At 38.5% G+C, this 14794-nt stretch overlaps 1 protein-coding gene across 1 annotated transcript; it reads right to left on the bottom strand.

Annotated features, from left to right (window-relative positions):
- Window positions 1-496: 496 nt before the first annotated feature.
- LOC101670652 (butyrophilin-like protein 1) lies at window positions 497-9670 on the bottom strand. The gene is made up of 9 exons (XM_045074655.1): window positions 9552-9670; window positions 6725-7075; window positions 5649-5930; window positions 5307-5507; window positions 4764-4784; window positions 4650-4676; window positions 4438-4464; window positions 2440-2466; window positions 497-1779 (listed from the first exon to the last, which is right to left on the bottom strand). The coding sequence occupies exons 1-9, from the start codon at window positions 9631-9633 to the stop codon at window positions 1256-1258; spliced, it is 1542 nt and encodes a 513-aa protein (XP_044930590.1). The 5' UTR covers window positions 9634-9670; the 3' UTR covers window positions 497-1255.
- Between the last annotated feature and the right edge of the window lie 5124 nt (window positions 9671-14794).

Below are 14794 nucleotides of genomic sequence, written 5' to 3' on the forward strand. Positions count from 1 at the left end.
TCTATCCTGTATCCACAGAATTTACCAGGTTTTTCAGTCTAGCTCATAGGAACATACTCTCTTCTTATTCCTGCTTAAACACTAAGTACTGTCTTCTGTTATCATCTCATTTGAATATAACAGATAGGTTTGATTAGATGCAGAAGAAGGGCCTTTCCTTACCTCTGCTGGTAGATATAATTCCCCAAAATATAAAATAGTCACTTCCCTTATTAATATCTTAAGCAAAGAAATAAAATGTCTCTCTCTTTTTTTAATTAGTTAAATACCTCAAAATGCTCTTACCTTTTGGTTTTCCCAGACCTTATCATGTTAACATCATCACATTTGTTAGAATTGGATTCTGACTGATACTTCTTTTTTAATTTCCTCAAATTATACTTGCATTTAAGATATAGATTAGCATGTATTAAATTATAATTTATTTATTTTAAAACATTTATTTATTTCTCAGAGAGACAGAGAGAAAGAAAGAGCACAAGCTGGGGGAGCAGCAGATAGAAGAAGCAGGCTCCCTGCTGAGTAAGGAGCTATGTAGGTCAGGATCCCAGGACCCTGGAGTCATGATCTGAGTCAAAGACAGACATTTAGCCAACTGAGCCACCCACGTGTCCCTCAACCTACAATTTAACTTTTCTTCCTCAACATTAGAAAATAGCACTATTTTGTTGCTTTTATTTAGCGTTACTATGAGAGAGGTGAAGAGGTTTATCTAATTTTTATTCCTCTGAATACTGCTTTAGCAGTGCCACTCAAAAGTGCTGGTCACTGAACTATATTACAGTTGGTTGGTGAACTATATTAACTGTTTCTTACAGGTTCTTTATGAGACGAATACAGAACTAGAGTATTATAAACATTTTAGAGCAAAGTGACAGAGTAATTTTAAGCATATTGAATCTAACAAGCTTATTACAGCTTGTAATTCTATCCATTTGTTTTTTGTTTGTTTGTTTGTTTGTTTTTGTTTTTGTTTTTGTTTTTACTTCATTTTCCCAGTAATTTTTCCTGGAAAATTATCAGTCTGTGGTATATTAGATATAAAACAAGAAACAGCATTTATAACAATAACAATTACAAACAAACAATTTTGTCTCTGCAATTAATAAACAGTGCTGGTCATGGGACCTCATGGAGCCTCAAGTCAAGAGGCCTCATAATCAGTGAACTTGAGGTCACACATCAGAACTGGCATTTTGGGGTTTATAGAGAATAGGCTATTGTCTTCACTGTGTAAGTTCTTCCACTAAGTCACTTAATATTGCTCATGTGGGGAGTGCTCCATGGATTTAGTGTTGAAGTAAGGATAGAGTGATCCAGTGAAGCTTTCCTGGGTAAAGGAGAAGATGTGGGTACCTTGAATCATGTCATAGAAAGAAATGTCTTTGTCTTCATAATCCAAAAAAATCACAATCTTTTGTGGATACTTTTCTATCTTGAGAACTTCTTTCAGGAAAATGCCTTGAGGGCCACAGATGAGAGCCCTGCATTTACATCCTTTCTTTTCTAAGACTCTGAATTTCTTTTTTTGTAGATCTGTGGATAATCCACTCTTGCCTATGAGCTTCTCATAAATGCCTAGGGTCCACTCATCAGTGTCCTTAATATCCACTTCCCAGTAATGTCTTCCTGAGGTGAAGCCTTGCTGATTTAGTGTGATAAGGTTGCAGTCCCATCTCTTATCACTAAGAGATAGATCCTGTGTTTCCTCTCTGAAGTTCTCTTTGCTCTCTAGGTCACAATTATTCCGATGGATTTCTTGATTTATCATCACATTGGCTGTGGGGAAAGAAAAAGGAAGGGAAGGGCCAACATTACATATTTTAGAAGGCTGTTGTGCAGGTGAAACCTTAGAGAAACAGAATCAAATAGTGAAAGAACACTTGTCCTCTGGATGTGTGTGTGTGCTGGGGAAGATGGAGCTATGAGGTGCTCTCACCGTGGGTTCAATGTTACTTATCTCACCTATGCTATTATCAGTGTCTTGGCAGAATGCAGGAGTGAGCTGTGACTTGCAGTGTTTACTTGACAATAGTGTTCTTTCTTAATTATATACAAATTAGAACTATGTTCTTTAATTAGTAATGGGCTCCATGTCAGCTGACCTCTTTACAAAGAGCAGCTAAGTTACTCTCATGATTTTGAGTACTTTTTACTCAGTTGGGGATTTCCTTCATAACCAAGTGTACCTCCCTTCCCCCAACCATAGGTGAGAAACCATGCCAATATATGGAGGTGTAAATACAACCAGAGTACCTAATCCTAGCATAATTCTCAGTCCAGGCCAAAATTAATGATCTTCATGTACTTCCCTCTCTTTACCAGAGTAGTGGTTCTTCTGTCTTTTCAAGTAGGAGATGATGTTAGGAGGGAAAAATGGGGTATCAAAGGGCAGGTTGGAAAGGGGTCCAAAGATTAAAAAAAAAAAAAGCCACTCACCAGGCTGGAACTTTTCCTTCCTCCAGTCTGAAAAAGAGCAATACAAACTGAGACTATGATGGAAACACAACCACAGAATGAAGAGGAGGGTCACACTTCCTTTCCTGGCGCGTTGCTGTTTCTTCTCAGCTCTCTTGAAACTACAAGACAGAGGGTGTACTTCCTCTGTGCTGCCTCAGATTAGAAATGATCCCCTCATTTGGCCCAGTGCTGAGGAAGTAAGTCTGGAGAACTCCTGGAGCATGATCTAGTGTTCTAGGCACCTATGCTTTTAAGACCTTTGTGGCACTCCTCATTGAGGATGAAAGCTATAAAGTGTCCTTTTATTTTACTTTATTATTTTATTTCAGGGGTTTTCCAGGCTATGGCCACTTAAGAGTAGAGTTTAAGCTTTGGACCAAGGCTTTTAAACTGACCTTTTTAAATGTTAATACTTGTAATCACATTTTTAGTATTTTCCTCCAGAGATAGACTCTTCATGAGGAATAGAACTACATCTGCCTCTGCCTTGGGCCACTTCTCTTATGGCAGGTCTTGTGATTGGATATACTTTTAGTGTCTTGGGGCACTAGGCAGATAAGAACTTATCCATAATTCGTGATGGTCTCTCACTTAGCTGCCCACTTCTAAGAAGGGTAGGACTCTATATATAGAATTGATGAATACATGAGTCAAGAGGGACTTCTGCAATCTCTTCATCTTATAGATAAGAAGGCTGAGTTCAAGAAAGCAAAAATGACTGAATTCCTCAGCTGTCATTGATAGAAGTGGAACAAGAACTTGTATGTCCTCATCCTTACTACACTTTGCTCTCTCCTCTAGAATCATGGGAACATTTTAAAGCAGCTCCTGAAGGAAAATCTTAGTAGAGGGGCACCTGCCTTTGGATCATATCATGATCTCAGGGTCTTGGGATTGAACTCTATGTAGGGAATCCCTGGTTAGTGGGATGTCTGCTTCTTCTCTCCCTCCTCCTTGCTCATCCTCTTTCTTTCTCTCTCTCTTTCTTTCACAAATAAATAAATAAAATCTTTGAAAAGAAGAGAAAATAACGAAAAGAGAAGAAGAGAAAGAAAGGAAAGAAAAAATAGAAAAGAAGGAAAAGAAAAAAAGTAAAGAAAAGAAAAAAGAAAACTCTTAGTAGAAACTGTTTATCTGACTTTAACCCTTGGGAGGAGCACCTTGACCCTGTCGTATCAAAATACTTATCAGTCTGTGTGTAGTTGCCTGGTTCTTAGCTTACTTCCTCCAGTGGATTTCAGGGTCAGAGACCATGGATTATGCCACCAACATCTAGCACAATATCAGGCATATAAAAATTGTACAACTACATATTTAAGGAAGTACGCAGCATGCTTTTGAGGTCTAACTCTGTATTACACATGCACTTACACAGTCTTAAACATATGTAGTACATGGACACAGATATTAGAAGATATAAAAGAGCCAGCTCCCTCTACCACCAGATAAACAAATTTTTACAATGATATTAAAGTATTTTGAAAGTCTGTTTTTCAAGCTTTTCAAACATAAACCTTGTTCCTGTGTATTGAACTTTATTTTGATTTTTTCATATAGGTAAAATAAATAAAATAATAATTAATATCTTCTTCTTTTGAACTTTATTCACTGTATGGAAATGCTGCTATCCTATAGGGTGTCCTTTATTCCTCCTAAATCCCACCAAAATTACTCTGATTTCTGTCTCTTCATTCTCTATAGTGGATGGGTTAAAAATTCGTGTTGAGTCCTACTCTAGCCACGTGGAATTCACCAGTCAATAGTTATTTTTTCTTTATACTTAGCTGACAAACAATTGAATATTTGACCTTCCAAATACAAAAAAAGCTGTAGATCGATACCAAATAAATCTTCACAACTTTCAGGTGTGTGTGTGTGTGTGTGTGTGTGTGTGTGTATGTATGTGTTTATGTCTCTACTTATTATACTTGGAATATTAGAGGCACATGGCAAGACCTAATCCAGAAAGTTACTTACCAGGATAAAGCCAGGCCTTCTTCCAATCTAAAACAGAAAAAATCCAGTTTATACAAGGCAAGATATCCAGAGCCTCACATTCTTCTCCCCGTCCCTTGTTTTTTTTTTCACAAGTCATTATTAAATCTTTCAGTCTTAACCTCTGAAAAGAGGAAGCTGAGAAAGTGTTGGACATCAAAACAATGAGGGGTATGGGAAACCCAGTCTCTTACCTCTAAGGTATAGTGCCTTTCGCTGTTCTGAAAGAAACAACATTCAGTGAGAGACCTACAACAGATGTGGAAAGGGGAGCAAATTCTACACAGGGCATAAGAAGTAAGACTCACCAAGCTCTGCCTTGAGGTTCTCTGAAGGAAGAGATATAAAATCCATCAAATTGGGTTTTAGCTGCTCTTGATTTCATGGAGTAGCTGAATGGATTCAATGTGGCCCACCATTAGGAGTCCCATAATTAAGTAGGTGGGAAGGACTAGCAAACATACATGTGGACTCTAAATGATAAGTGCTAGGAAAAGTTACATGGGAAATGTTATAGGGTCACTGAGGAAGAAGTGCCCATGCTTTGTGGGAATTCAAGCTTCCTTAGGTGTTTCAGAAGCTAATTCTGGAAGGAAGAATAGGAGGAGAAGATGGGGAAAGACATTTGCACAAGGAGAAACAACACCACAGTTTGGGTACAGACCACTGCCCACAACTCTCCAAGTTTCCCCCATGGTTTCTTCTTTTCCATAAGACTCCAGCTTTATGGAATTCTGGTACTCCATGTTTTCCTTGAGGTCCCCTTTGACAACTTTTATTTCCCTACCCACCTTATACAACCTGCACCCCCAGCTTCTCCATGAACCCTATTTGCCCTGGGGTCACAATACCTTTGGCCTTAAGTGCTCTTTCCTTTTCATTTTCCATCTGATATCTTTCACGAGATTCTCTTTGCTTTTTCTTTACTTCTCTTTCTTTGGCTTGATGTTTTTTCCAGCCAGTGTAGCTGATCCCAAGGAGAAAGAGCATCAGCACAGGGACTGTCCCAGCCAGGGCTGCCTTCCATGGGTCCATTCTGGGGAAGAAAGGCTCTGACACAGGCAAGTGAAGACATAGTAAGGACTAGCCTGGAGGCCATCCTGCCTTTTCTCCAAGGCTCCCTCAGCTCTCCTTCCTTCCTCCCTACCCTTACCACACACCCAACTCTGCTTTGGGTTTTGTGCCTCACTCACCAGGGAGGAAGATTGCAGATGCTTTCTCCTGTCCAGAGAGGGGATTCTGGATGGAACAGGTCACATTGCCCAGAGAGCTATCTGTGACCACAAGAGATGCTTCCACACAGAAGAGCCCATCTTCATCCTGGGTCTGAAACTCAGAGAGGGACTGTAGATTCACTCCCATCATGTCACTCCACTGCACCCTGGGTTTTGGGAACCAGCCATCTGCAGAGCACAACACTCGGATCCCACCATCCTCAGGTCCCATCATACGAACAAGAGGTGCAGAGCCCAACCCTAAAGAGAGAAGGCATGTTTTTTTTTTTTGTTTGTTTGTTTATTTATTTTTAATTTATTTTCAACATAACAGTATTCATTCTTTTTGCACCACACCCAGTGTTCCGTGCAATCCGTGCCCTCTATAATACCCACCACCTGGTACCCTGACCTCCCACCCCCCCGCCCCTTGAAAACCCTCAGATTGTTCTTCAGAGTCCATAGTGAGAGAAGGCATGTTTAAGGCCTGGAATCCTTTGGGGCTCAGGAGTCCCTGAGGCTGAAGGCCAAAATGCCCTCACTAGACTGATAAGTAAACTGAAGCTCAGAGGTCAATAAACCTCTCACAGTGAATGTTAGGGCAACCTGTGATTCGGTTTTGAAATCAGCTTGATGCCTTTGCACTATACTGAGACTAAGAGAGCTTGGAGTCATAGCAAGGAGAGAGAAAAAAGGGTACAACTGAAGTTAGAAAAAGGAGTTTAAGCCTTTAAGTTTAAGCCTTGTCTTTCTCTACTGAATGGATGAAAATGAATATCTGAGAATGTCAGTACCTGTCTGAATTAATACAGTCAATTAATTTTCTGGGGCCTTTTAGGATACAAAAATATATTCAGAAATATTGCCTTTTTTGATGTTTAAAAGTGAATAGAGCATATAGTCTTAGCATCACTGTATGCTTTAAGAAATTGACATTCTGCAAGGTAAATTAGCATATCAATATATGGAAGATCATAAGAAATGCCAGGTTAGGAAACCAGACATCCTTTTTCTCTTTGCTTCACACCAGGACACTTTGTGCCAGGTAAACATACCTATAACATGCAGCTCCACAATAGCCTCTTGGGAGCTCTGACCATCCATAAAATGACACCAGTACTGGCCATGATCAGAGGCACGAACATGTTGGATCAGCAGGGCCACACGTCCTTTGTTGATGGAGTCCCTCATGAACTCTGTCCTGCCACGGTATTCCAGCATTTGTTCCCCACCTTGTTCCTGTCCATTCTGGTACACAAACACAGCGGGGGAGAGTTGGTTTCGGTACCACCGAATGTGCATGTGGGCAGCACTCTGCTCAGGGGACAGCTGGCAGGGCAAAGTGGCATCTGCCCCTAGTAGAACCATGATGGGCTCAGCCGGTCCCTTCACCAAAAACCTGGACACTGCATGAAAACCAAAGACAGATTGGGGAAATGAGTGAGGGCGGATGAAACAAAAGACCCATCTGCATTTCTTTCTTATTTGCATTGTTTTATATGTCTTAAAATATATATCTCATAATAACTTCTTCAACTATATTCTCCAGAGGTAACAACTACTGATAGTTTGGCATTTGAAAGGACCGTTTTCTATGCATTTATTAATACTATTTATGTGTAAGTTATGTAAAACCTACAAAAACTAAATAAGAGATTTATTTAGAATTAAATGAGGCAAAGTAACTTATTTTTTTTTTAATATTTTATTTATTTATTTATTTATTTGACAGAGAGAAACCACAAGTAGATGGAGAGGCAGGCAGAGAGAGACAGAGGGAAGCAGGCTCCCCACTGAGCAGAGAGCGCGATGCGGGACTCGATCCCACCACCCGGAGATCATGACCTGAGCTGAAGGCAGCGGCTCAACCCACCGAGCCACCCAGGCGCCCCGAGACAAAGTAACTTATTAAGCAATTATCTCTTCTTTTGGCAGGAGAGGAGCAAAGTTACTTCTCTCCACACTCATCCCTTTCTCTCCCAACACACTACTCCTAAAAGAATAAGTAGCCATTTCTTTTTTTTTTTTTTTTTAAGATTTTATTTATTTATTTGACAGAGAGATCACAAGTAGGCAGAGAGGCAGGCAGAGAGAGAGAGAGAGAGAGGAGGAAGCAGGCTCCCTGCTGAGCAGAGAGCCCGACGTGGGACTCGATCCCAGGACCTTGAGATCATGACCTGAGCCGAAGGCAGCGGCTTAACCCACTGAGCCACCCAGGCGCCCCTAAGTAGCCATTTCTGATTAAAGATTTAGGTTCCTCTGTGTTGAGGGGTGAGGAAAAGGATTATCAGTGTTTTATATCAAAGTGAAATGTAGAATTTATAAGGTTAGGTCGCTTTTTAATTTTTTAAAAATAACTCCGAATGCTTAGAATCATAAGGAATAGTTTTTCATAAAAACTATTTTCTTGAGAGGATTTAGAAGCCAGTGGTTCCAGGGCTTAAGAACAGGGCAGTCTTTATCAGAGAAGATGGTTGGATTCCTGGGTCAGAGAAGGAGGAGGCTGCAAGCCAAAAATGGGGACTTGGCTTAGCTTTGCTAATCTCCTTTGTCAAGTCACTTAAAACATCTGTTTGCAACTTACTTTAGTATAGAAATCAATAACTAAAAGGTGACTGATGCCCCCGTGCAAAACTTGCACCGGCAGAGGCCAAAGATATTGTGGCTCTTTTGAATGGTCAGAGAATAAGGGCCCACAAATGTAGTGACCCTGGAGTGGGAAGAATTCAAAAAAAGCATGGCTGTGAAGGGGCCCAGGAGTGTTGCATACAAATGGCAAGGCCACGTGGGCTTAAAGGAAAATTTCCATGGCCAGACTGTCCCAGAGAATGTGGACCAGGCAGTCTTGGGCAAGGAGCATGACACTGGCCATTAGGCTGGATGAAGGCTGTGGTGTCCCTTCTTTTCTATTTCTGTGTAAAACCCAGAGTACTCAACAGATACGTGTTCTTAGTTAACTGATACATGGCTACTGGCTATACATGTTCTATGAGTCATTTAATTTAGGAAAGGGTATTTGACATTGCTTATATCTACAATGCTGTATAAAAGTTACTCTATTTCACATAAATGGAATCACTACATATCAATTTCCATTTTAGTACATATAATTTAGCTCTATTGTTTTTGACATTGCCTATACCATTGTGTTTAAGCTTTTCCTGTATCAGGGTAATATTTATATTGCTTCCAATTTATTATTACTATAAACAGTCCCACAATAAACATTTAGTACATTATACATATACACATGAGAGAGCTTTTCTTTATGATAAATTCTTGTGGAATTTCTGAGTCAACATGTGTAGAAATCAAACATTTTAGTACTCCCTGCCTAACTGACATCAAATTAAAGAGATTTTAATGAAAAATGTCATTATTATAATCTCATAGCTGGTTTCTCTCCAAACCTTGAGTCTGAAAACTTTATCCTGAGAGCCTTTTCTATTTTATGAAAGAAGGACTCAAGTGCCAGAGAGGGGGGAAAATGATTTGTCAAAGAACATAACCAGGGATTCCAAATTTGTTGTACTCATACTTAGGTTTTCTTGGCAATGTGAACATTATAAAGTATATTTTTACTGATACTGCTTCACTGAAATTAAGCAGGCTAAAATCACCCATAGTCAATAAAGATTTAGCTAAACATTACAGCTATAGTTTTATAAAATCTACCCAAAGCAGTAGGGGTGTGTATCAGTCACATTCTTAGCCAGAAAATTCCAGTATTCTGTTGGCACAAACACAGCTACAGTTTCCCCCAATATAACTGTCTTTGAGAGGAACTACAAGACAATTGATGAATGATCAAGTTTTTTCATCATCTGAGAAGAGCCGTTAAAAACAAGTGAATATATAAAGAGAAGGAGAGAGAACACTGACCTGCTGAGCACCATGTAGACACCTGGAGAAGGAGGAGAAGGAGGAAGAAACCAGCAGGAGAATAGTCTGTAGAAACCACCATCTTCAGAGCAGAAAGTGAAAGCACGAAATGTTCACTCTGACAAGGAAGTAGTCTGTAAGAGAAGGTGGTGAGAAAGACACCAGAGTGAAAACTTTGGGGGCGGGGGGGAGCCTCGTTCAAAGATTTACTTTTATATACAGTTTTTTGGCTGTGCTTCTTCACAGACTGCTACCAACTCCAACCCTCCCCCAATGGATTTTCCCTCTCTCTCTTCTTTCTGAAAACCATTTTCCCTGTAGAAAACCCTAAACCACTCTCTTGTGTCCTGTGGGCTTTCTTGAAATTGAAATCGAAAAGGAATTCCTTTTGAGAAGGAAGACAGACACAAAATTAGACACTCCTATTGGCCAATCTAACTTCTTCTTTCTTGCCTTCGTTCATTGATTCATTCATACATTTACTTATTTATTTTTACTATAAACACTCTTGTGGCTTAACTCCAGCAACTCCAGCTTAACTCCAGCAAGAGAAGAGAGTTTTCTCACTGTGTGACCCAGAGCTCAAACCCTTTTGTTTTTAGGACCCACAACTTCCACAGACACACCTCCACATCACCACACATTTCTCTCTCACCATCCAGATAGGGCCAGGAGGCTTCCTGGACCTCCTTATTTCCTCAGTTAAACTACAAGTCCCAGCTCCAGAAACATGGGTACCTGGTTGTTCTTGTGGTCAGAATCCAAAGGTGTGACTGCAGGAGCTGGGAATATAGGTTTCTAACCCATCCCTGGACTGTAAAAATATTCTTAGGAGGGGGGACAAACAGGGCTACCAAAAGACATCGACATGTGAATGCTTCTTCTAGAATGGGTCCAGTAAGAAAGTCACAGGTGGCCTGCAACTCTTGCAGTTACTGTGAAAGTGGAGGTAATAAAAGTCATCCTAGCGGACTTTGGGCTGGGTGCAGCTCTGGAAATATAGGAACCAGAGTGCACTTTGGTCAAAAATGCTTAGTGTAGCTTCTTCCTCCTACCTGCAAAGGGCTGAAATCACATTATTCAGAGAGGGAGAATCCTATTCTTGTGTGATATTCAAGGATGTTGGTCATCCCAATGTTTAACTTACAAAGTTAAATGATTTAGGGAAGAACAGAAGAACAAGAGATACAAGAGCTTTCTCCTACCACGCCCTAATTGGCTTTGGAAACTGTGCAGGAGAAAACAAGAGGTCAGAAATGGAGGGTTCTGTGCTATGAGAAGATTAGGGCTGTCTTTCCAAAATCTTAGGGCTCCTAAAAGTAAAATGGGAATAATAACACAACTGTATAGTCTTAAACATAGAATGTGCTCAAAAGGGATTTCTTTCCACTTCAGATTTTTTCCAAGTCCAAGACCTGTTTTTGCACGTTACACGAGGTTTACAGATAATTAAGGACACAAATAGCAATTGCATAAATATTAGCATATAAGTCACTAATAGTCTGGTCAAAGGGATACTAAAATCTTAAATAAATATTCTCTAGAAACAATGAGGTACATTTGACTTTTTAGAAATCATATTTATGAAAATATAATTTGCATACAATTGAATGTATGGTTTTGAAATGTACATTTCAATGAAGTTTACAAATGTTTATACTCATGTAACCACCACCTCCCTCAAAATATAGACCATGTCTGTTTGCCTCTTGAAAATTTCCCTCATCTTCATTTTCAGTCAACTCATTCCAGGAAAAACAAACAGTATTCTGACATAAATCACAATAGCTTAATCTTGCCTATTCTAAAACTTCAAAAACAGTAAAAATAAATTGTACAGTATGTGCACTTCTGTGTTTGGTTTCTTTGGATAAACAAAATGCTTTTTGAGATTCAACTGTGTTCTATTTGTCAGTAAATTTAAAATTTTTCATTGCTGCATAATATGACATTGTTTGAAAACAGTACATTCTGCAGTTCTCTTCATGGCTGCCTCCCCACCTTACTCATACCCTGCTGGCCCACTCAAGCCCTCTCCTGCCATGCTGGGCAGCCCTCACCACTGAGGCTCTTTTGTCTCACTTGGGCTCCGACATCCACCTAATAGTTTAGTCTGAAGTATTTGGGAATGAGAGTGGAACACTGAAAATAGTAATGTAAGTGTTAAAGTTACTATTTGGGGCGCCTGGGTGGCTCAGTGGGTTGGGCCGCTGCTTTCGGCTCAGGTCATGATCTCAGAGTCCTGGGATCGAGTCCCACATCAGGCTCCCTGCTCAGCAGGGAGCCTGCTTCCCTCTCTCTCTCTCTCTGCCTGCCTCTCCATCTACTTGTGATTTCTCTCTGTCAAATAAATAAATAAAATCTTTAAAAAAAAAAAAAGAAATTATAAAAAAAAAATAAATAAAGTTACTATTTGCCTCTTGTTTACTTTGAATTTTGTGAATATGCTTGTGTGTATATTCTATTCTAAAGTATAAAAAGATTAACATACATTCCAAAAGAGCTAGAAAAATAAATGTGAAAAATTCACATTAATATCTTAGATATTTTTCCCAATAATAGAGAATTGTTTGGGGAAAGTCAGTTAATCTGTGGAGAATATTTTAAGGGAATTACATCATAAAAGCATTCGTGTGTTTAAGGAGAAAAGTGAAGGGAGAGGGAAAAGGAGCTCTTTGATATTATTGACTTCAAAAAGCAGTTTTAAAATAGCATAAACAGTATTGTCTTATTTGCTTAAAATATGACAGGTTAAACTCTAAAATCTGAGTGATACAAATGCTGATTCTATTTTTTTTTATTTTTTTTTATTTTGCTTATCTCAAATTCTCAGATTTCTCTCACATGAAAATGTAAATAATATGAATATGAAGATTTTTTTAATGCAAATGTGAAGCACAATAAGAAGGATTCATTTGTAGGAAATTCAGGACTAAAGAAATAATTCACATTCTTGGGAGTGGAAAACTAACTTAAAATAATAACCAACTAGAAGGGTCAGATACCAGAGTAGACACCTCTACAGGTCAAAATATTGGTCTAGAGCGCTGGGTATTGCATCAAAGTGTTGAATCACAAAACTGTACACCTGAAGCTCCTACTGCACTGTATGTTAACTAAGTGAACTGTAAATAAAACTTAAAAAAATACATTGGGCTAGAAAAATGGGGTTACTGGATGCTTCCAGAATATGATACTTTAAATCAAAGAGATAACACTTAAGAAACATAAGTTTAATTAAGCATACTAGATCCAGAGCTTCAACAGTCATTTAACAGGTTTTCTGAACTGGGAAGCAGATTAGGGGCCAGAATCAGAAAAAGGACACTTCAGAAAGCATTAAATTAATGAAGAAAAAATTCCATTTACATATAAAATTTTTTAAAGTTTTAGAACTACATACAAACAAACAAAAAAGCCCAAAGTCTACAGTCCAGAAAACCCATTATGTAGAAAAGAAGAAGAATCAGCTTCCATCATACATCTGTCACTTTGGATTCAATACTACAAATATAGCCTTTACATTCCTGAGTAGAAATTAGAATAATCTGGGTACCCTCGGTGGCTCAGTGGGTTAAAGCCTCTGCCTTCGGCTCAGATCATGATCCCAGGGTCCTGGAATCAAGCCCTGCATCCAGCTATCTGCTCAGCAGAGAGCTTGCTTCCCTCTCCTTCTCTCTGCCTGTCTCTCTGCCTACTTGTGATCTCTCTCTGTCAAATAAATAAATAAAATCTTAAAAAAAAAAAAGAAATTAAAAAGAAAAAAGAAATTTTAAAAAAAGAAATCTAAATGATAAAATGAACATCTAAATGTAAGGACAAAAGGAAAAAATTTCTGGACCAAGAATCAGAAATTTCTGCCTCACAAAACTTGTCTTACGTAAAGAGTGAAGGTTGCAAGTTTTGAACACAGGGGCTTGGAGCAGGGAGAAGGTTCAGAGATACATTCCAAGTTCTGTTTATTCCACTTTGGGTAGACACTATTATTTAAGTTGGAGTAAGGGGAAGGGTCGGTTTGGTACATGTTGTCTGTTGAAGTTAGCTACCTAGGAATGGAGGAGCCATATGCTGTCTTTATCTGTGTTTCTCTTTTTCTGCTAGCCTCTCCCAATAGAGTAGGTGCCTCAAGGGAGACTGTGGTTTTCCTGCGGCAGTGACTTATTTCATAAACTTAAATTCAAGTATTATTCACATGCATGTCAAATCCCTGACTGCTTAGAAAATGTAAATCCAAATCTCTACTGAGATTAAATACTTGAACAAGTTTCAAAAAGAATACTTAAATAAGCAGATATTTTGGAGTTTGTTTATATAAGAACACCTGGGAAAGATCTGACACTCCCAGCGCAGTGGGGAAAGGGACTCCATAAGTGTCACACCGGGTCATTTCTAATAACTCATCTTAACTCCCTGCAGTGGATTTATATTAATAAAAAATAAAGAGAAATTAGTGGATCTCACAAAGTCATAAAGATTTGGTATAGCATAATCTATATAACTTAAAACCTCTATAACTTCATTTATATGTTCTATAACAGTTCTGTTCTCTTCTGACTATAACTACAAATTTCTTTTTTTGAGTTCCCAACTGATTTTGCTCTTTTAAAATCCAGCTGTATGTTATTAGCACCATGCAATACTTGAAAGTCCATGTTGTTAATGAATGTATCTATTTGAAAAGATATTTTTGTTTCTTTGAATGATTTCTCCCTGAATGTTTTTATTTTAAAATAATGGTGCAATATCTACAATTGTGTTAGAATATGTCTGGTTTGTAATAATTTACTTCTTATTTTGTTATGTATCTTATAAACCATATATAGATGTTCAATCTTAGATACAGAATTTCAAAAATGTAGATTCAAGTTTTAAAAATTTTTCCAATCTCTAGTTCAGAATTTCTTTCTGTGATTCTAAGCAAGAAACAATTGTTCTAGAATTCATGGAACTTGAAGGATCTTCAAAACTAAAATGAGTTAGGTAGGTAAGGGACAGAAATCTCATCCTTATCACTTCCATTATTTATAGCATTGAAGGAAGATCAAAGTCTCAGAGAATAATTTGGGGAATTTTACACTGTTTTTCTTTTATCTTGGTTAAGATGGATAAAATCTAGATATCAGTGGAGAAAATTTATGTCTGCAAGAAGATTCAGAGAGTGTGACTGTGCCCATGTCTTCTCAGTTTCCTGCCTAATGGAATGAGGGGTCCAACAGGAAGATGAAAATTCATCATCAGAGCAG

The sequence above is a fragment of the Mustela putorius genome, unplaced genomic scaffold (genome assembly GCF_011764305.1).
Source record: "Mustela putorius furo isolate JIRA1106 unplaced genomic scaffold, ASM1176430v1.1 tig00000135_pilon_pilon_pilon, whole genome shotgun sequence".
In the NCBI taxonomy this organism is placed as follows: Eukaryota; Metazoa; Chordata; class Mammalia; order Carnivora; family Mustelidae; genus Mustela; species Mustela putorius.